This window comes from Babylonia areolata, chromosome 35, assembly GCF_041734735.1.
Source record: "Babylonia areolata isolate BAREFJ2019XMU chromosome 35, ASM4173473v1, whole genome shotgun sequence".
Lineage (NCBI taxonomy): Eukaryota > Metazoa > Mollusca > Gastropoda > Neogastropoda > Buccinidae > Babylonia > Babylonia areolata.
In genome coordinates this window covers 19,207,173-19,230,507 of record NC_134910.1, presented here as the reverse complement: position 1 = coordinate 19,230,507, position 23,335 = coordinate 19,207,173, and the positions used below count along the sequence as shown (strand labels likewise).

The window sequence follows — 23,335 nt, the reverse complement described above, 5'->3', positions numbered from 1 at the left end:
TGTTGTGTGTCCTGCAGGGTTTGTGCTGTCATGGAAGTCTGGAAAAGTCTCTGAAAAATAAGAGTTCTTGCAGAAGTTGCCTCCTTTTCTTAGTGTTTGATGATGTGGAGCTGTCCTAGTTTTGTATTGCTGCCAGAAAAAGAGGGCACTAGCCAGGGCGGCACAGGGGAGGTTACCTACTTCCGGGAGGTTATCGGCCGTAGCTACTTTCGTTTTCTCCGCATAGGCGGATAGTACTTTGCACAGGACAGGAATGTCAGACCCCTGCCAGAGTCTGCACTAGTGGGTCACAGTAAGTATGGTACTTAAACGTAATTTTAGCTCCCCTTTGTCCCGCTGGTTAGCGCCCTCTTTTTCCGGCAGCCATTATGACTCCTGTTCCTGTGCTCTCAGTAGTAAAGTGTGGATTCAACCCACCGACCTGATTTTCTTTACCCTACATTTATCAGCGCAGCTGTGGTCCACAGACCTCTCCCACAATACAGCTGCGGACCTCTGTCTTCTTTGCCCGCACCAATATCCTTAGGTGATACAGTACACTCTACTTTCGTCGAATTCTACTTGAGGGACATCTATCGCTTTAGGGATGATGGCTCATCGACTTCTACCAGAGAGACGTCGCACGCCTGCGGGATGATGGCTCAAGAGGCATCGCTTCTGTGGTAGTTGCACAACAGGCCATCACAGCACACAGACAGTAGAATAGGCAAGCCCTCCACCTTGTCGCGCTATTCTGCACTAGTTGGGTCACGGTTAAGTATGTGTAATTAAAAGGAAATTTTCTATCTAAAATTACGTTTAAATAACATACTTACCGTGACCCAAATTTAAGACCCTCCCGTCCTCCCCGCTTCCTGTTCTCCCTGCTCGCTGCGCTGGTGATGGCATATTGCCGTCAAAAGGGGGTGCTAACCAGCGGGACAAAGGGGAGGTTACCTACTTCCGGGAGGTTATCGGCCGTAGTTTCGTTTTCTCCACATAGGCGGATAGTAGTTTGCACAGGCAGGAATGTCAGACCCCTGCCGGAGTGTGCACTAGTTGGGTCACGGTAAGTATGTTATTTAAACGTAATTTTAGATAGAAAATTTCCTTTTAGATAGAAAATTTCCTTTTTGGGTATGTATACTTTGCTTTCTCTGTTTAGTTTTTTAATGTGAATGATGTTAATGTATATATATTTTTATTTTATTGATGCTGGTTGTGTACCACAGGAAAAAACATAGTTTTTGGAAATGCAGATTGTGTTTCTTAATCTCCTTAATACTGATATGATAACAGAATGAGCCATGTTGTGTGTGTGCAGGAAGTACATCCAGTGTTCGATGTGTCGCTTCGCCACCAGCTGCAGCTTTGCCTACGCCACCCACATGATGGGCTTCCACTCAGGCCAGGTGTCAGCTCTGTCACAGAGCGTGCCTGTGGAGAGGTCCCTGACCCACCCCCTCTACTGCCTCTGTGGCTTCGTCACCAAGTTCGGCAACAAACTCGGTCAGCCATTTGTCTGTGTGTACTTGTCTCCGCAGATTTCTCTGTGTGAAATTCATGTTGTGGTGTTACAGTGCAGTGCCCCCACTTGCTTGCAAGTGTAAAAGTGAGTTTTTCTGGAGAATTTTGCCAGAGACAACACTTGTTGCCATGGGTTTTTTTACATGCACTGAATGCATGCTGCACATGTGACTCAGTTTATCAACTCCTCCACATGTCTGGCATCCAGACCACCTCTCAAGGTCAAGTGGAAGGGGAGAAAATACTGGCAGCTATGGGATTCGATCCTGTGCACTCAGATTCTCTTGCTTCAAATGCAGACTCATTGTCACCAGGCCGTCACTGCACATTATAACTCTGTGTTAGAAATGTCCTCTTTCCCTTTCCTCTCTGTTGCTTCTTTAGCAAGTTTGGCAACAAAGATTAAAATGTATTTGAACAGATATGTTTTGAGATTGTTTGGGAAAATGTGACAGTGGAGCTGTGTCAAGTACATCAAGGCGATGATGTATGTCTGAACAGACATGCATTTTGATCAGTGTTGAAAGATGTGACAGTAGAACAGTGTATGATTACATTCAGTGATCATGTGTGCTTGAACAGATAGGTGCAAAAATCATAGTTGAAATAGATAACTGTAGAACAGTGTACAATGTTGAAAGAGTTGTGTATTTGAACAGATTTGTAAAAAAAAAAAAAAAAAAAAGATTTGAAATACGTAACAGTAGAACAGCATATGATAAGTCATAGCAGTAGTGTATGTTTGAACAGGTATGTGTAAAGGTTAGATTTGAAATATGCAGCTGTAGAGAAGTGTATGATAACATCAAGGCAATACCTGTTTGAACAGATATGTGGAAAGATTAGATGTGAAAAGCTGTAACAGCAGAAAAGTAGAAATGTGTAAAGGAAAGGTTGGAAAGATGTGGCTGTAGAACAGCATATGATAACATCATAGCAATGATGTTTGTGTTGGAACAGCCAACCATCTGGTGTTCTGCTCCAAGCGGACGGGTTACCTGAACAAGCCTGAAATACCACCACAGGTGGAAAAACCAGGACCAGGTAAGACCGCAGGGGAGGGTGGGTATCAGCTGCTTGTGAGCAAGGTGACTGGCGTGTGTCATGTAAGGGTGTGGGAGGTCTTTAATCAGTGTGGTCAAAATCGGACTGAAAGAAGGCTTAGGATGTGCATGTTAGCATGTGTGTTTATGCAGTCTTGAAGCAAAACTGTTGGCAGATTTTATTATATGAATCACATGTGTTGAAGCTTGACTAAACATGTAAGAATCATGTTAACATGTAGCCAAGCATGTTTGATTTTGAACCAAGTAAACTGTGCATTTAATGTACTCCAATATTTCTATTAGATGCAGATTGCAAAGCAACATTGCCTTGGGAAAGATACTGAACTAGAGGTGGACATGATATGCCCTCACAGCATTTTTCATCTCTTTTTTTTTCCACTTTCGATAATTTTAATAATAGTGAACAAATTCTCCCTACTCTCATTCCAAGGTCTCCTTTCGTGTGGGATCTTGAAACACCCCAATAGTGATAGCTTCCTGTGTAGGGCTGGGACTGGACTGAGGCAGTAAAGTTGAGCCCGGAGGGAGGGGGGGGGGGGGGGTAATGCCACTGAAGATGGGATAGCAACAACAGCAAGATATTGTGAATTATCAAGAAAATGGTGTGCATTATCGGTCATGTGTTTTTTGTTTCCAGATGAAATAGACCCACGCCACAAACCGGATGCCTCCATTTTAGACGTGTTGGGTTTGGTGAAGAAACAGAGCGTGGTCAACACCAGTATGTTGGGTGTTCAACTTTTGTCTGTCTGTCTGCTTGCCTTTCTGTCTGTCCGTCTGTTTTCAGTGGTTGTTTAATTAAGTGGATTGGAAGGAGGGGTGGTTTGTATTGATGACATCCTTCCTTTCCTGACTCTGTTCTGATCAATAGCACACCTTTTTCATTTTCTCCCTCTGTTCGCAGTCTTGGTGTAATCCTAGACCAGTCTCTTTCCTTCCAACAGCACATTTCGAATATCTGTAAAGTTGCCTATTTGGAACTGCATAGAATCAGCTCTATCCGCCACTATCTCTCAACCGATGCAACCAAGACACTTGTATGCTCTCTGGTTCTCTCAAGATTGGATTACTGCAACTCTCTTTTGGCCGGCCTTCCCAAATATCTTTTAATTACACATACTTAACCGGGAGCTTCTAAATTCAACCATGTTTCTCCTCTCCTTCAGTCTCTCCACTGGTTGCCTGTTTCTGATCCACTCTGACCTTTTCTGCAGTCAACGGTCTGGCCCAAAGTATCTTTCTGAACTCCTCCATATCTATACCCTGTCTCGCCAGCTCCGTTCTTCCTCTGATACTTGACTTCTCAGGATACCTCAAGTCAGAAGTAAGTCCTATGGACACAGATCGTTTTCTTTTCAACCGCCAAAGACGTGGAACAAGCTCCCTGATAACCTCCGTCATTCTGATTCCCTCGCATCTTTTAAATCTCGTCTCAAAACTCACCTTTTCCCTCAGCAATAAGTTCAATTGTGGCAGGTCCACTTCCTTTAGCTGTGCTTGACTATGTGTGTATACATATGTATGTGTACATAACTACATACATGTATATGAATGTGTATTGTGTGTGCGTGTGTTTATGTAAGTTTGTGCCTGCCTATGTGTGCGTATGTGTTAGGATAGCTGTTAGATACACATGTATGTTAAAATGTATGTATGCAGTGTGTGTGTGTGTGTGGTCACATTTTGGTGTGTGTATGTAACATAGATATAATGTTTTATGTTAACAAAAGCGTTTTTGTAAAGCACCTGGAGCAGATTTCTGGATAGTGTGCTATATAAGTATCCATTATTATTATTATGATTGGGCAGCAAAAATCAAGCAATCAAAAACTTTAAATAGATAGGGGTGGGTGTAAAATGGTGAATGTGTTGTATATTAGACTGTCTGGGTAACTTGTTTAACTGGAACTGTTCTCCCCACAAAGCAAGCTTTAATTAATGTCTTGGTGAGGTTTTCTTTTTTTTTTTCTTTTTTTTCTTTTTTTTCTTTTTTTTTGTAAGCAGCCATACTTTTGATGCCCCAGATTGCCATTACTGCTGTCAGTGCTGCTGTCAATACTGTTTCTGTCATGTGCCATGTTTGGGAGGGAACTGTTCTAACCCTTTAAGTGCCAGGAAAAAAATATTGAAGGAAGTGTTTCAGATCATCAATCAGTATCCAGAACAATCAGCCAAAAACTGAGAAAGCTTTCTCAAGAAAAAACACTCCAGATCAATTGTGTGAATTGTAAACCTTCCAGAAGTATTACCCATCTTTTGATGATGTCATCAGTGATGTCACAATGTACATATGTAGTACATACTATGGCATTCAACATACAGTTGTGAGAGATTCTGTAGGTTGGTTTTGAATACAAGATACCAACAACCTGCCTTTTTTCTTTCTTTCTTTTTTTTTCCCCTCATTGAAATGTCCTGACAGGTACTTCCCCAAATTGCTGTGAATCGTGAAATACAGGTTAATGTCAAAATATGACTTGGTTGGATTGTGTCTTTTCATTTAGTATTTTTATTGTTGCTGTTTTACAGCAAAAGTGGTGTTGTAATATTACATCAAGTTTGAAGTCCTGATTGTTTGAAGAGTGGTGAAGATTAAACATGAAGTGCAGCTCGTTCCAAGCATGGCCTACGAGCTATGCACAGCGCCGTGAGTAGTATTAACATGTTAATGTGAAGTGTCTGTATGGCAGGTGTGGAGGGAGACGAGGGGGTGACTGCCACCACACCTGACTGTATGAACATTCCAGGTAAGTGCTGGCACTACACTACACCTCTCCTGTCATCCCAGACAGATCTTGGTCAAGTGGTGGTGTTCTTTTATTTCTTCTTCTGCAGTCATTGGCTGCTACACCTACATTCAGTGGTGTGGACAAGTGGGCTTTTATGACTGCTTTTTGTTGTCGTTGTTGTTTTCCTTTTATTTATTTGGTGGTGTGGTTTGTTTTGTTGGGGTTTTTTTTGCCCCAGCACGTAGACAGCCATACCCCATTTTCTGGGCTTTGTTTTTGTTTCCATAACCCACCAAATGCTGACATGGATTTTGGGATCTTCTGCATGTGTATACACAAAAGGGGGTTCAGGCTGTAGCAGGTCTGCACGTGTGTTATCTGGGAGATCTGAAAATCTCCAATCTTTTCCCACCAGGTGCACCAGAATCAGGGATCACACTTATACATGTCACCTTAGTGAGAGGCTGCAGACTGTGAGTGGAAAAAAGGCATGTGTTGTCAAATTTGAGCATGTGAACAGACGTCTCTGATTCTGTCTCTCCATTTCTCCTATCTCTTGCTGTCGCTCTTTCTCTTCCTGACTATCCTTGTACTCTTTCTTTCATTTGTATCTCCTATTCTTTATCTGTTTTATCTGTTCCATCCTCCCTCTTTCTCTCCCCATTTCTGTTCTCCATCTCATCCTCTGTCTTCTCTCTCTCTCTCTCTCTCTCTCTCTCTCTCTCTCTCTCTCTCCCTTTCTACAGCCCACTTCTTTCTCTGTCCCTATCTCCAATATATCTTTCTCTATCCTGTCGGTGAGGCTCTAAGCACCATAATTTGATTTGAATTGATACCTCTGTCCTATGTCTTTCCCCCCTCTCTCTCTAGTTCTCTCTTGTTCTCTCTTCTCATTACAGGTTTCTACATAAAGAACCTTCAGTAAGGAAATGATCAGGGAAAAAATGTGAGAATCTGTTTCAGTCACACACACACACACACACTCCCACAAACGTGAATTTTTATACATGTATGACCATTTGTATATTTCCACAGCATGTAGACAGCCATACTCAATTTTTAGGGATGTGCATGCTGGGTATGTTTCTTCTTTCCATAACCTACTAAACACTGACATGGATTACAGGATCTTTAACATGTTTATTTGATCTTTGACACACAAAGGGGTTCAGGCAATAGCAGGTCTGCACATATGTTGACCTAGGAGATCAGAAAAATCTTTACCCTTAACCCACTAGGTGTGCCAGGGATTGAACTCTGGAATCGAGCATTCTATCCATTTGACCACCACACATGGATCAATATTGGGAAACAAGTGGTTTCCTTACACACATGAGCTGTCTGTTGCAGACAAAGAGGATCAAGCTCATTCCGCCTTGGGCATCGATGAGTATAAGGTCAAGACTCCATCCCTTGAGCAGGTAATGTGTGTGTGAGAGAGAGGGGGAGAGAGAGAGAGAGTTTGATTTGATATGGATACTAGTTGTGTTGTAGGGGGTGGGGATGTAAGTAAGAAAGTAGGCACTTAGTAGTGGTGCATGTGTGAGAAGTGTGGAGAGTGTGTGGAGGTGAGTGTGAAGGCATGGGTATTTCTTATGTTGTAATGTGTATATGGGGGGGAGAGAAACAAGTTATATTCTAATATGTGTACCAGAGGGAGAGAAGTTTGTTATAACAAAAATAGATGATGATGATTAGTATTTATATAGTGCTGATTCTTGTGCAGAGGCAAAGTGCTTTCAAACTGGTCATTCACATGCATGCATAACTCAAATTCACAGAGGAAAAAAAAACTTTATAAATAAATGTAAATGGAATGCTGGAAAAACTGTCGACCAGGAAGAGGCAGGGGAAGGAAGGAAGGGCGGTTTTGGGTTTTGGGAAGAGGAAAGTTTAAGGCCAGACATAGGAAAGAAAAAAGTTTGTAGTGTGCGTCTTTCTGAGGGTGCGATTGTGTGAGCTCATGCGTGTGAAAGAGGAAAGTAGTGAGAGTGATTCTGATGTCAATCATTGAAGAAAAAGTTGAATACAGCCATTCACTCATCCCTCTCAAACATTTACCATCACAACAAAAGAAATAGAAAGACCCAGCTGGTATCCTGTTTTTTCTTTTCTTCTTTCTGTCAAGTTCATTCTTTTTTTTGTCATTAATGTGTGTTTGTCTGTTATAAGGTAAAATCTGGATTAAAATGTTTGAAAATTCATTTCATTTCTTTCTTCTTCTTTTTTTTTTTTTTTTTTTTTTTTTTTTTGTTCGTTTGTTTGTTGTTGTTATGTTTATTATATTATCAAACATTATGACTGTGTATATATATGTTGTAATGTAAGATTTGAATAAAATTATTTGAAAAAAAAAATGTTGTGTTAAGAAGAGAAATAAAAGGAGATGATTTTACTAACAGCAGGACGGGGCAGCACCTGCACCAGAAGCCATGACCATCAAGGAGGACACCAGCACAGATGCCATTCCCCACCACTACACACCACACAGCCCCACACTGCCTTCCGACGCCATTGCTGAAAGTGATACAACCCAGGACGATTCCTCCACCGCTCAGAACGTACCTCCATCTCAGGAGGAGGAAGCAGAATGTCTGGAGGAGGGGTCAGGGAGAGATGGAGAGACAGCATTGGCAGCAGATGCCTCACAGGACCTGTTGGGCAAGGAGGTGTGTCAGCCGTTGCCTAGCAATGACTCCGCCATTCCAGAGACAGGAGACCTTGCAGCTTCAGAGACAGAAGATACCAACGCTTCAGAAGCAGAAAGCTGCCCTGGTCCAGAAAGTGGAGACGTCACAGGTGGGGACGACAGCATGGCAGGTGCTGAGGCAGAATTCGGTGAAGCCTCAACAGAAGACATCACGTCTGCGGAAGACCTTGCAGAAATCAGTGAGGTTTCAAAAGCTGAAGACATTGCAGCTCCTGAAGAAGAGCAAGTAGAAGACATCACTGAAGTTTCACAATCCAAAGACATGACTTATGCAGTGGAAGAGCCAGTGGAAGGAAGTGTTGGAAGTTCAGAATGCATTGCTGCTTCAGAAGAAGAGCATGGAGAAGAAAACTACGAAGCGTCCAAAGCAGAAGATACTGCAGCTTCTGTGGAAGAACCCCAGGCTCTCATGCATGCCAAAGATGATTCATTCCCAGAGGTGGAAAGTGACAGCAATGCAGAGCAGGATATTGGTGGGCACAGGGTGGAGAAGGAAGAAGCAGAACTCCCTGGTGTTCCCTCCAGCACCGCTGACGTCCTCACAGGGCAAGACGACTCTCAGGACATGCCATGCGACATCACCACCCAGGAAGAAGGCATGGATGTCGATGAGGGTTTCACAAACACTGCAGACACAGAAACATCTGGCAGAGCAGCCCCAGAAGAAGAATGCAGCACAGATCTCCCAGACAATGACCTTGAGGGTTCTGGTGATGGCACCATGGAGCAGCAGTCAGAGAGACATGGTGAGGAGGAAGGACTGATGGACACACAAGCCAGTGAAGCAGAAATTCAGGACATGTCAGCTCAGGAGGATGGTTCAGTGCACTCTGGGACCGCTCAGGAAAGCTTGGAGGAGGACAGACGTTCCCAAGACATGACCCAGGAAGCAGACTGTGCCAGAGACGAAGACCTGACCATGGAGGAAGAGGCGGCACTGCTAGGGGAAGACCGAGACGATGAGGAAGACGCATCTTGTTCACAACACGTGGAGCCCTCCATGGAAATGGAGGCAGAGTTCTTAAACACTGGGGAAGGCGTGGACAACGCCACAGCCATGGGAGATGAAGAACAGGAACCGGCTCTGGAAGAAGGCATGGAAGCAACACCATGTGATGAAGCAGCACCAGACGATGATGACAACAAAGACACTACTGTGTCAGAACCGACTCTGCAAGACCAAGAAACGGCACCCGAAGAAGCTGTCCGAGAGCAGAGTGAAGAAGAACCAACCTCAGAAAGAAGTGAAATTCAGCCATGTAGTGAGGAAACAGAAAGCACTGCAGGAGAAGAAACTATGCCTCCTGCAGAAGAAGAAAACAGAAGTGTGCTTGACATGGATGACAGTCAGGGAAACCCAGAAACGGAAGAAGACGACGCCAAGAAAGAAGACAGTGATAACACAAGCAAAGAAATAAAACCAGACAACAGTGATAACACAAATGAAGAAATTCAACCAGACGACGATGATAACGCAAGCAAAGAAATGAAGCCAGAAGACGATGTGACCAAAACGGACGCACAACCAGAAGAGCCCAAGGCAGAAGAAACTCCTGAACCTGAACTGGCCCCAGAGGAAAAGTCCAACAAGACTTCAGGGGACACATCGTCACAATCAGTTCCAGAAGACACTGCAGAAACACAGCCGACCCGAGGGACAGGCAAGGCAGGAGTGACTACCATGGACAGCGCCAAGTGGCCTAGTGGTGGCGGTCCGTCCAGGGGTTCTGGTGGTGTCGAACCTTCAGTGCCGTCCTCACAGCCTGGGCCTGGCCAGCCTGAGGAGAGTGACAGTAGCGGCAGTGTGAGAAAAGGGGACAGCACTCCCAAGGACAAGGTGAGAGAAGTGGTGAAGAGAGGAGCTGAGTTGAAGTAGAGCTTGCATCTTGTTTTGTGTAAAAGTTGATGAAAGAATTTGGTGGTGGTGCTCCAGGTTTATTTTGTGTGATAGTTGAAGAGAAAATTTATGTGAGATTTGTTGTGTATTTTAGTTACTGTCATTCTTGCAAAGAAAAAAAAGCTTTAAAGAAAAGATGAAATTAACAGGGGATTGGAGTAGAGAACTAGATACATATATTAATTTATTTTGTTTGTTCTGGTGTGAGGTTTGTTTTCATGTGTGGCTGTTGGCATCTGAAGAGTGAGATTTTTAAGCAGAAGGATGGAGGTGGTGGTAGAGATTATCACTGTCAGTTCTGTTTTATTTTTATGTCAGTCTAACTCTTCCATTCTCTCCCTTTCAGTTGTTGCACTTGTCAAACAGCCCTGTCTTCAAACCAGTTATATTCTAACCATCTATTCAATCATCGCTGAAGATGACAGTTTTTCCTGGTTTCAAAGATCTTTGTTTTCTTTCTGTAAAAAAAACTAACTTGTGTGTGTGGTTTTTTGGGGTTTTTTTTTATGTGTGTATGTGCTGGGGTAGGAAGGGTTATCATCAGAGCATGCTTCATTATAAATATAAACAGATCAGTTGATACAAAACATTTTGGGAGATATTAGTGAAAGGATGTCAATATCCGAGCATGCATGATTCAGGGATGCTGAGACCGTCGTGCACATTGCAGAATTTTCAAGCGTCCTTGGATTTTTCCTTTAAAAAAAAACTGAGACCTAGATCATTTCTTTACTTGACATGCTGCTGGTGTCTCCCTTCAGTGCTCAAGACCTGAACAAGTTGACCTTAAACTAAGGGTTTTTTTGCCAGTGGGTGGTTAAAGTGAACTTCATGATGGGGACGTCAAGAAAGGTTGGTGTGTGCAGAGGGAGGAGAAGAGACCAGCACCATCAGCACCACCAGACAAGGGAAGAGGGGGGTCAGGCAGCAGTCAGCACCCTCCCCGCCCATACTCCTCCTCAGACAGAGATCGGCAACACTCCCGGGACTACGACCACAGAGACAGGTCTGGTTTCCCCTGACACAGCAGTGCTGGGGACAGGGGTCAGCACAGGGGTGGGGTGGGATACTTTGTTTAATTTGGATATTTGTACAAATATATGTATGTGTGCATGTCGTGTACCAATATAGGTGAATTCTGGTGTGGATGTGTGTAATATTGATGTAATTTGTGTTGCAGAATATTGAATGTATTGTGTAGGGTGTAAAGCTCCTAGAGCAGTATTCTGAAAAGAGTGATGTGTACATACCCATACTTGTCATTAAACTGGTTTGACCAGCTCTGCTTATTTTAGAAAGTGACTGGGTCGTAAAGGCTGTTTTAGCAACAGAGACGTTGAGGATGTTGATCCCCCACCTCTGCCCCTCCCTGTTCAGCAGGGTCACCAGACCATTTTTGTTTTTTGGTATTTTTATTGTTTTTTTCCTGCTCCTGGGCTGCAATTCCCACATTCACTTCAATCTGTGAGTTGTATTTTATGTGCCTGGCCTTTTTTACCTTGCAATTTTGGCAGCCATACTCATGAAAGTACTTGAAATTATCAACTTCATTGGAAAGATCATTGAGAATGATCCAGTAGCATTAACTTTTTTACCAGTCCACTTAAACTTTGCTGTTAAAAAAGAAAAAAATAATTCAGTAATTTCTAAACTTTATTGATATATTTTCTTCTTTGGCAGTTGGTTCCAAGAACCCTCAAATTGTAAGTCAAATCAACCAACACTAATGTAAACAAACTGTTGTGAATGTTGTTCACAGTGACCATGTCTGTGTGTGAACTGTTGTGTATGTTGTTCACAGTGACCATGTCTGTGTGTGGACTGTTGTGAATGTTGTTCACAGTGACCATGTCTGTGTGTGAACTGTTGTGTATGTTGTTCACAGTGACCATGTCTGTGTGTGGACTGTTGTGTATGTTGTTCACAGTGACCATGTCTGTGTGTGAACTGTTGTGTATGTTGTTCACAGTGACCATGTCTGTGTGTGAACTGTTGTGTATGTTGTTCACAGTGACCATGTCTGTGTGTGAACTGTTGTGTATGTTGTTCACAGTGACCATGTCTGTGTGTGACTGTTGTGTATGTTGTTCACAGTGACCATGTCTGTGTGTGAACTGTTGTGTATGTTGTTCACAGTGACCATGTCTGTGTGTGGACTGTTGTGAATGTTGTTCACAGTGACCATGTCTGTGTGTGAACTGTTGTGTATGTTGTTCACAGTGACCATGTCTGTGTGTGACTGTTGTGAATGTTGTTCACAGTGACCATGTCTGTGTGTGGACTGTTGTGTATGTTGTTCACAGTGACCATGTCTGTGTGTGAACTGTTGTGTATGTTGTTCACAGTGACCATGTCTGTGTGTGGACTGTTGTGTATGTTGTTCACAGTGACCATGTCTGTGTGTGAACTGTTGTGTATGTTGTTCACAGTGACCATGTCTGTGTGTGAACTGTTGTGTATGTTGTTCACAGTGACCATGTCTGTGTGTGAACTGTTGTGTATGTTGTTCACAGTGACCATGTCTGTGTGTGAACTGTTTGTGTATGTTGTTCACAGTGACCAGGTCTGTGTGTGAACTGTTGTGGTATGTTGCTTCACAGTGACCATGTCTGTGTGTGAACTGTTTGTGTATGTTGTTCACGTGAGGGACCATGTCTGTGTGTGGACTTTTGTGTGTTGTTCACAGTGACCATGTCTGTGTGTGAACTGGTGTGTATGTTGTTCACAGTGACCATGTCTGTGTGTGGACTGTTGTGTATGTTGTTCACAGTGACCATGTCTGTGTGTGAACTGTTGTGTATCTTGTTCACAGTGACCATGTCTGTGTGTGAACTGTTGTGTATCTTGTTCACAGTGACCATGTCTGTGTGTGCAGGTCCTATGACCGCAGCAGAGACTATTCTGACCACAGGGACTACAGGCGGGACTACCGTGATCGTGACCGGGACAGCTATAATCGTCACTACCAGTATGACAGACATCGAGACCAGAGGTCAGTTGGTGTTAGCTTTGGGGGGTGGGAGGGGGAGAGTGGGGGGGAGGGGTTGCCCACAGTGGCTTCAGTTGTTCTGAATCCGTCATGTGAGTCAGCCTACTTTTACACTGTCAAACGTCTGTTCTGCGAACACTTCTCGGGTAATAGTTATACCGTTTGTCAGTTATTGCCTACATTTTTTCGCCCACCGTGGGGATCCTAGGGATGTTTCAGTATGAATAGCATTCCCACCTTGTGGAAATTCTGTCTTCCCAATCCATTCCCCTATCTTTTTTAAAGCAAGCCTTGACACTGTTTTCTCTTTTCCACAGTCTGTGATGCACTGTCTGTGCTGTTTTTCTCTGGCGATTTGGTAGTGAGATGTAAACACTGGGATGGGCACTAGCTGCCCATTCTGCAGTGTTATGTGCCTACATGGCCTTTTTTATGTATTTTTTGTTTGGCTTTGAAGTATTGTTTTTTTCCTTTTTTACGATTTTTTGTAATCTGGGGATGATAAATTAAACAGAATGGCTTGCATCCTCAGCATGGCCTCATCTGATTTGCCCTAAGAAACTAAATGATTGGGATACAGTGTCATGAACTGTGTTTTGTGGCCTTGTCTTCATGGTTGTTGTTTTTTTGTGTAGATGTGACAGTTTTGTGATGATGCGGTTGAGCGTTTGTCTGGTTTGACAGTCCTGATATGGCCCTATGCGGTTGGCTGGACTATAAACAACAAGAACCTATATTCATTTGATTTCAGAGATCCTGGTTATGTATCCTGTAGTACATTCGTGGTGTGTGTGTGTGTACAGGTATGACAACCAGCATGGACAGCACGGGCGGTACCAACAGGGCAGTTACCAGCAGGGGGGATACAACTCACAGGACCGCTACTACAACCAGAACCGGCAAGGGAACCGGGGGGGACAGAACCGCCATGGCTACAACGACCGCAACTACTACAGGGGTTACTATTAATTCGCCTGCATCAGAGGGGCAGGCAGTAGGTTGTGATGGTGTGAACAGGAAAAGGAATCTTTGTTCATGGTCTGTGTGGCTGATCTTTTGCATGTGTGAAAGCTCAGAAAGGGATTGAGGTCTGAACATGTGTTGACCTGAGGGTTTGGGGAAAAATCAGTTCAGACCACCAGGCACCGATGCTTGGAATCAAACCCAGGACTTGATGGGAAGCCCAGTCAACCTAACAGACCTGTGTGACTGGCATAAATGGGAAAGCAGCAGCTTTTGGTGCAGCAGATGTGGATGGGAAAACAGGTTCCATTCCTAGAACGTGACTGGGAGTGACTGTTTACATGGAGAATAACTGTTCATATGATTGAGAGACACAGAGGATCCAATCTTCACTGAGTAACTGTCACAGGAATGAGAGAGAAAGGAGAGATTTGTTTTTTGGCTGATTTGTGATGAAATGGGTGGTCAGAGACGATACATTCTTGTGATGTATATTGATTGTTGTCGTTAGGGATGATCATACAGGGTTCATAAAATGTTAAGGACCACTGTTGTCTTCTTAGGGGCATGGTGAAACGATGCTTCATTTCCGGAAAACAGCAGCCAGTGTAATGAGCACTGCTCATAACTAGAGATGCTTTCTTGCACATGCGCTTCTGTTTTTTACAATGGGAAAACACAGCTACCTTTTATAAGCCACTGAACTGTGGTAGGGTAGGTATGCCTTATTGCGAACAGTGTGTAATCGGTACGGTTCATATGCCACTCCACTTGAAGGGTTTTCACTGCAAACATTCCTCAATTTAGCGTCTGTTTCACCCTCGTTCTGAAACTCTAATAAGTATCGATTTCCAAGAACCAGTCAAACATCAGCTATTTTTGGATATTTCCATGCTCGCTCTTCTCTTTGTGTGCCACTGCTGACCAAGTTCACAAACGTGCTCTCAAAATCCTAAAAATCAAGGGAAGCAAGTAGTATGACTTGAATTCTGACACAGTCTAAAATAGCTGATTGGATTGGATACATTGAATGCATTGTGCATTACCAGTGCTGGGAGAATTTAAGAAATCACATTAATGACAGATCAGCATGTCAGTTTTGACAGGTATCTTCCAAATAGTGTCGCTTGCTAGTGGACCATAGGATATTTTGACTGCATCTATTTGTGAATGATGCTGCACAGTTTCTGAGTGCTTTCAAAAGGGTTTGTTTGTGTGTGGGGTGTGTCTTTTTAAAAATGTGTGTTTGTGTTTGTGTGTGCATGTGTGATGAGAACGAACAATACAACAGTCCGGTGCGATGTTCCAGTGATATCTTGTGTCCAGTGTGTTCAAGACCGGCTTCTGGTTTAATTGTCCACATGTACCTAGACCCACCGCTCACAATTAGACTTGCCCATTTGCATTTACCTTCAAGTACCCCTGCTTTTTCAACCATTGAAAAAACTTTGAAAAGAAGGAGTAGATGAACTTTTCCTGGTGCAGCAATCAAGGAAAGCCTTCAAAAACAGAAGAGCTTTCAATGATGTATGACCTGATATCTGTACAATACACATGTTGAGCTGGCCGCTTCGACTGGATTGTTCGCAATTAGGCCTGCCTGCCCTAACGTTTGGCTGAAACGTTTTAAGCACATTTTTAAGCTGTTCATTCTGCACATTTGCCTGAAACAGCCATTTGTGTTTTCAGTGATAGGCCAGGAGTATACCATATACAGCCTGCAGGATATAGATCATGTCTCAGTTTTTTCTTTCTTTTTTTTTTTCTTTTTTTCTTTTTCTTTTTTTTTTTTTTTTTTTTTTTGTGTGTGTGAAAATAATCATGCTTTTTCTTTTTTTTTCTTTTTTTTTTTTCTTTTTTTTTTTTCCTTAACTTTTTGTGAAGTCTGTATGGTTTTTGTTTTGTTCTGCACAGAATGCTTATGTTAAGCCTTCTTGGTCATCTAGCTGGCACAATAAAAAATAATAATAATTGTGAGAACATTGCTCATTATTTTCGGTGTTGGCATAAGAAACAAAATAATTGTGAGGACATTATTAATTATTATCAGTGGTGGCATGTATGTTGTAACATTGTGGTTATGACACAAATTACCTGGAATTTTTTTATATAAGCTGGGTTGTACAGGGGGAACAAGTGATGCTAAATGCTCTGTGACTGTATGTGTTTTTATGTGTGTCTCTGTTCTAGAGAAGGGTTTGTACAATCACGGAAGTCTGGAAAAGTTTTGGAAAAACGAGAGAACCATTTCTAGGGCTGAAAAAGTCTGGGGGAAATATGTTATGCTCTTCAGGGTCTGGAAGTTTCATTAATACCTCTTGACAAGTACCATCCAGCAAAGAGCTTGATGCATTTTTTTGTTGTTGTTGTTGAAAAAACAAATTTTGAAAATTGAACATGGATACCAGGATATCCACCAATCTCTTTTGTCAGTGGTGTTGCATACAAATTTAGTTTCAGTTTAGCTGTGAATGCAGACCTGCCTACCATTACAATTTTTCCATAATTTATATAAAAATTGGTGATTTAAAAAAAAAAATAATAATAATTACAGGACTACAGTCACAGATTTAAAAATACGGTTTTCATTTCATGGAAAATATTTACGAATAATGGTCTTTTGCACAGCTGCTCTGTGTATAACCATGGTTACAAAAACATTCACTTCTGGCACTCAAGATGGCAACCAAGAAAACAAAGTGCATACATGAGACTGATAGTAAAGACAAATGACAGTGAAAACAGGAAAATGCATTTGTCTTTCAAGAAGAAGAAGTCTGGACAAAACTTCTAAGTAATTAGAGACATATACTGTCCTCAAAGTGAGCGGGAAACACACAGAGTTTATATACTCTGTATGATTTGCAGGTGTGATTTTAGTGTTGCACATGGTGGACTCATGACAACCGACAGCACATCAGTGCAGCAACTGTACCAAAGTCAGCCCAGGCAAAAAAGAAAGCAGATCGTGAGCCTTCAGTTAAAAATGAAGCTCCTGGCAAAATAAACCTTCCATTCACAGTTGCTGACAAAATTGATTTTTTGTTCTTGACCTCTTGCATATAGGTTGATGGCCTTGCAGTTAGATTATGAATTCTCTCTCCTTCTCTTTTCACTGTCTCATGCAGTGCGTGTGTGTCAGTGCATTGACCACAGTAGTTTCAAGTTAAGTACTACTGATAGAAGTCCTAAAACTGCTGAAAATGGACATTTGTGGGATTGAAAACTACTGAAGACTTCTTAGTGGGTAGTTAGGTGTGTGTATGGAAAATTCTCGGTCTTGTCTGGAAACGTTCTCCAGAAAAGAAAGGAATTTTCGTCACATCTGCGGGAACTCTGTGATTGAACCTTGTCATTATGTGTCTCTGCCTCTAAAGGTTTCTTTGTGAAAGAGATCCTGTCTTTCTCCCCACTGTCTCTGCATCTGTGTGTATGAATGTATGTCTTTTTGTGAAAAGGGATTATTTACACAAACGATCATGTTTAAGTGCCCCGCTTATAAAACCCAAGCCAGTTTATTGTAAAATTGAACTCTGTGATCTGGGGAAAAAAAAGAATTAAAACATTAAAGATTTCTTTCTTCTTCTTTTTTTTCCTTTTTTTTAATGAACCAGAAGGTAGATCTATATTGTCCAAGTTTTAAAGTGCACATTCTTACAGCCGTTTTATATGTATATGTTTGTGTGTTTTTGTAGAATGAACATGATCATGCAGTTGACAGGTGTAATCTAGGGCCCACACACATGTGTGATCATCAAATCAAACACACACTTAAGCATGCACACATGCTTTTATGAGCGTGCACACATACTTACACATGCACATGTCCTTTCATTACATGTGCACACAAGTACACATGCATACGCACATATGAGTACACATGCTCTTAAACACAAACACCACACCATCACACACACACATGGAGAACACTTACACTGTACATCTGTCTACACTGACAGTCATGAACCAGTACAACGATTTCCCCACACACACATGGACACAGTTGTCTTGAATGGCAGCTTGAGTGGTTGAAACCAACAGCAGAAGGATTATGCAACCCTCTCCAAGACAGCAGGAGTATCCTGTGAACCAACACTATGATTCGTCGGGTCATGTAACTGGTCACAGAGCTGTCGTCTGTTTGTCACAGTACTAGATGGGTTTTACCATCCATTGCATCATATTTACATGTATATATATATATATATATATATATGCATGCTTTACATGTACATAGTTTCTTTCTTTTTTTGTCACTTTTGTTTGAATAGACTGGAATCAATGAGTAATTCTGAGAGCATGTTTGTGAATACAATCCTCAATAAATAAATAAAAGAGGAGAGTGATAGATATGTGAGGTGGTTGACTTTTTGTTGTTTTTTGTGAAGAGATCCAATAAAACATGAGCGTTGTATGTGTTGAGTCATAGTTTTGTCGGCTGAACTGTGCCATGATTGATTCATTTTAAAAACTGAAGGGCTGTCTTGTATGATTTTGTGACTGGAGAATTGGACACCCCTGGCCTTTGTACACTTTTAATATAATAAACATTTTGCAATGTTGGAAGAAGCTTATGAACATCAGGGGCAGTTGTACTTTGTTGCCTGTGTTGAAGATGAATGGAACCTGACCTTATTGGTTTGTTTGTTGTCCATTTTTTCGTCATTTATTTGTTTGTTTTTTGTTGCCCCATCATCTGGCGTTACTCCTGTCAGCTGTGCCGCTCATTCAGAGTTCTCTTTACAGTCATACCCAGGTTCATTGACAACAGTACTAGCAGACCTCAGAGAATCTCTTTGTTTCTGGCTTTGTCCTTCATTTTCTGCCATCTCTTCCTCTCTTTGTTCCTGGCCTTGTCCTTCATTTTCTGCCATCTCTTCCTTTCTTGTTTGCCTTGCTGGTCCCTTTGCCCTCTTTTTTTCAAAAAAGAAAGAAATTGAATTATTTTTTCTTTTCTGAACTACAGTTCCAGGATGACGAACATTCTGGATTAGAGTGACATTTTGTGTTGGGGTGACATTCAGTACCAGGGTGACATGAGACTTGTTTACCAGTACAAGTTTGACGTAATTTGTACACCATTTTGACTTTGAGCGCGCCAGTACGCTAACATAGATTTCAATGCGACTTTTGAGGAAAGAAAAAACAACAACTGGTCCACAAAAACACAGTGGAGAGTTTTCACGCTGCTCGTGTGGTGACAGGTTCTCTGGACGAAAGTGTTACATAACAGCCATTGAGGCCTGTCTGCAGTCAGTCACCAAGGGCAACCCCACCCCCCACCCCCACCCTTCCACTAGCAGTCAACATCACTTCCGCGATGTCCCTTCACCATCCTCCCTCCCATCCAGTGCATCAACCGTGATCTCTCTCTCTCATCTCAGCAGATGTGGAAGAAGAACCTCTATTCAATGACCCAATTTCAGAACAGGAAATCGTAACGAGTATAAAAACCCACAAAGTGAAGGCCCAGATTACATATTATCGTCGAAATGCTAAAAAATGCAAACAGTAATGTTATGAAATTCCTAGTCACTCAATTTAACAAATTATTTTAAAGTGGAACATTTCCGTTGGACTGGGCAAAATCCATTATTGTGCATATACATAAAAAGGGAGACACAAACAACCCGAACAATTACAGAGTAGCCTTGACAAGTACATTTCGGAAGGTGTATACACACATCTTAAATCAAAGATTTTTTTTAAAATGGTCAGAATTTGAAGAAAAAAAACATTCAGAAACAGGTGGGCTTTAGAACAGGTTATATAGTACTGTCGACCATATATTTGCCATGTACGCTTTAGTTCAAAAGCATCTTTTACGTTAGACTAAGTTATACGTAGCATTGTAGACTTCAAAAAAGCATTTGATCCTGTGAACAGAAACATCCTGTGGAGTACTCTAAGAAAGTGTGTGGTACATGGGAAGTTTTACACGGCTGTTAAAAGCATCTACGATTCTGTACTTGTATGTGTTAGTGACAAAGGTATTTCTCAGACTTTTTTCAGTGTCCAAGAGGGGTTAAACAAGGTTGTATGCTAAGCCCACAGCTGTTTTCCTTTTTCATCAATGAATTGGCAGTGGGGTTATCAAAGAAGAATATTTCAGAAGAACCTTTATTTTTCTGCAAAATAGAATCAGCTACGCAACAATACCCAGATGCACCCTTCCACTGATTAAGAGGAGACAACCGGACAAAAATCCCCAATCCCACGGCTTTCAATTTCATACAGTACCAATGGGATGAATGGCTGTTGGATTAAACAGTCACTAACTGTATGCAGTCTGGCCTTAGGGCGACACCAGCATGACGGACTCCACACAGATGGACATCCATTGCCCTTCCCTGATAAGAGGCTCTGTCGGGGCAACCGAATATTTTCCCTCACCACATAGAACACCCTTCAATGGATACAAAAAAAAAACCCTGTCTCGCGTGCACCTCAGGGATCAGCTGCATAGCACGAGACATAAATTCAGATCCCCAAAACCCCAAAACAGGCGTGGGAAAAGATTGTGCTTAGGTAGCAGAATGACAAAAGCAGAGCGGCTGTCAAAGAAATTCTTTAGAATCGGCAGTTGGAATTGTTCCAGCGCAAGAATGAGAATCTCAACTATTGAGAAATTGGCATATGATTTTGACATTCTATGTCTCCAAGAGACCAGGACAAGTGCAGACAGACCAATACATTTTGAGAATTTCACAGTCTTTCAAAGGAATGAAGGAAGAGGGGTAGCAATCATACTGTAGCAATCATACTGAACAAAAACCTAAAAAACAAAGTTTCCACCATAAATCTAGAGAAATGGTGTAGCAACTCATGTGAATTAGTAGGGGAGCGTCTTGAAAAAGCTGACGGAGTTCACAAAAGCATCGCGATCATCAACCTGCACAACAAAAGAGGATTGGGCCTTTTTAGAGGAAATAGAGAACGAACTTGGAGTCTCAGTCATTATCTGTGGAGACCTTAATGCAAGATCGAAGTTATGGGACCAGCGGAACACCAACCCACAAGGACTCGCACTTGAAGGAATGATAGGGGAAATTCTTCTTAGCCCTTTAACAACCACATTCCCAACTCGCCTTGGAACAAGACAAGGGGACAGTGACAGTGTGATCGACATCGCTCTAACATCTCCAAAATTCAGAGCAGTAATGAATGCAGAGACGCTTCCATACCAAGGCAGCGACCACCTCCCGGTAGCTTTCAGTCTACAGAAACTGTCAGATAAACCCTGTATGAAACTGCGTGATCCATTTCAGTATGAAACCAAAGAGACAACCGTCATCGAAAAATTAAGACGCAGAAGAAACAAAAGAGTGGCACTGAACAGGATGCAAACTATTCAGCCCCCATGGTGGAATACCGGCACACAGAGAGCCTGGATAGAAAAACATGCGGCTGTCAAACTTTGGCAAAAAGAAAAAACAAAACCATCTCCAGACAAAGATACTGAAACAAAAATGAAAGAAAAAACTAACCAGTTTGACGTCATTGCTCAAGAGGCCAAACTTGACAAATGGAAACAGTTTTGCGAGGCACTCAGTTGTGACACAACATTGACAGAGTTCTGGCAATTTTATTGTCGCATGGAAGGGAAAACGTGCACAACAACAACCCCAGACATGTTAGACACTGACGGAACCAAGCTTAAGACAAACGAAGAAAAAGGATCTGCCCCGCTCAAACGTTTCATACAACAGAGCAATCAAAGAAACTTAGATGAGAAAAAGAAATATGTTGAGGTGTTAAACCAAACCCTTATGCAAACTGGACCTGATAATGACTTAACAATAGATGATCTAAACGAGGCAATAGCTAAATGCAAGAAAGAATCGGCTCCTGGCCCAGACAAAGTTCGTTACTCAGACATCAAGGAGCTATCGGAAGAAGACAGAAGCAAACTTTTCAATCTATATCAAAACAGTTTCCACAATGGACATGTGCCGGAGGACTGGACACACAGCTTCTTAAAACCCATACCAAAACCAGGAAAGGACCATCGTCAGGTAAGCGGCTGCCGGATCCTAACCATGCAAAACATTGCCGGAAAGCTCATGGAACGCATGATAGCCAGGAAACTTGCAAGGGATCTTGAACACAGGCACATTCTCCCTTCAAATCAAGGTGGTTACAGAACAGGCAAGTCCACATGGGAAAATGCAGCTGCTTTTGCATATGAGGTGTATGAAGGATTTCAAAGAAAAGAAGAAACACTGGCAGTAGCAATCGACCTTGAAGATGCCTACAATAAAGTCCAGTTTGCGCACCTCATGGAGCTGCTACTAAGGTATGGAGTAAGTTTGACACTGACAAGATGGATAGCAGCAGTGCTTCAGGAAAGAACCGTCGTCCTACGCCTCGGAGATTGGATGTCTGCACCTTCTAAACTATCCATGGGACTGCCACAAGGGTCTCCGCTCTCTCCTGTCCTCTACAATGTCTACACGAAGGGCCTTGCAGACTTAAACAACAATGGAATAGCTCGGGTGCTTACCCTTGCGGATGATGGCCTGGTCTTCAAAACTTCGAAAGATGCTCAGGAAAGAATTAAAGCCGTCCAGAAACAACTAAACAATATTGCTCAGTGGTGCAAAGACACAGGATCTTCCATCAATCCAGCGAAAGCCCAAACTTTGCTGTGTACCCTCAACAACAAAACCGCGAGCAAATCACCACCTTCTGTGTCATTCGATGGGATTCAAATCGAGAAAACTGAATGCCTACGCTACCTAGGAATACACTTCGACAGGATGCTGACCTTCAGAAAACATACAGAAAATACTGTTCTCAAATGCAAAAAGGGCCTTTCAGTCTTAAAAGCAATGGCAACCAAAGGTATTGAACAACGCCACCTCTTCCTGCTATACCAATCACTCGTCCTCAGTGTGATCGACTACGGACTTGGGCTAACAACACCGTCTCAAAGCAACCTCCTAAAATTAGAAAGAGTACAAAATGAAGCTATGAGGCTGATCCTTGGAACAACAAAAGACACGCCCACAGAAAACATGCGATACCTGCTTGACCTTCCTTCAGTGCAGGCCAGATACAAGTTAGAACAGGTCAAGACCTACTTCAAAGCATTAGAAAACTGCAGTCAAAGAACCAAAAGGCAGCCGTCTAGGACGAGGAAGATCATGGATGGGGCAAGCAGAAGACACAATCGAGCTAGTATGCCGACTACAAGACCTGAAAGAAACAAAAGAATGGGAGAAAAACCCCGAAAACCTCAACCATCTATTCAACACAGCCATTTCACCCACTCTAGGAAGACACTGTCGGGAATGGCCAGAGGGCAAAACTGATGCGGAAGTGAAGCTACTCATAGAAGAAAACAGTAAAGAAGAGGACATTATCATATACACAGATGGCTCAGTCACCAAAGACCAGTCTGGTTGGGGATTCACTGCGAAACAAAATGGAAAAACAATTTGGGAAGAGAATGCTGCCTAACGATGGAAGCTG

General features: G+C 42.4%; 1 protein-coding gene across 3 annotated transcripts in view; it reads left to right on the top strand.

Annotated features, from left to right (window-relative positions):
* The window catches only part of LOC143277838 (uncharacterized), a 32,877-nt gene extending 14,445 nt beyond the window's left edge, over positions 1 to 18,432 (top strand). For 2 of the 3 annotated variants that reach the window (XM_076582752.1, XM_076582750.1), the window contains exons 13-21: positions 1,304 to 1,488; positions 2,467 to 2,550; positions 3,211 to 3,294; positions 5,264 to 5,320; positions 6,653 to 6,723; positions 7,705 to 9,849; positions 10,776 to 10,915; positions 12,785 to 12,901; positions 13,702 to 18,432. In XM_076582752.1, coding sequence (XP_076438867.1) covers positions 1,304 to 1,488; positions 2,467 to 2,550; positions 3,211 to 3,294; positions 5,264 to 5,320; positions 6,653 to 6,723; positions 7,705 to 9,849; positions 10,776 to 10,915; positions 12,785 to 12,901; positions 13,702 to 13,867 — 3,049 coding nt within the window. In that variant the 3' untranslated portion in view covers positions 13,868 to 18,432. The remainder of the gene's footprint in view (positions 1 to 1,303; positions 1,489 to 2,466; positions 2,551 to 3,210; positions 3,295 to 5,263; positions 5,321 to 6,652; positions 6,724 to 7,704; positions 9,850 to 10,775; positions 10,916 to 12,784; positions 12,902 to 13,701) is intronic. The other variant, XM_076582751.1, reaches the window with a different exon arrangement.
* Positions 18,433 to 23,335: the final 4,903 nt, after the last annotated feature.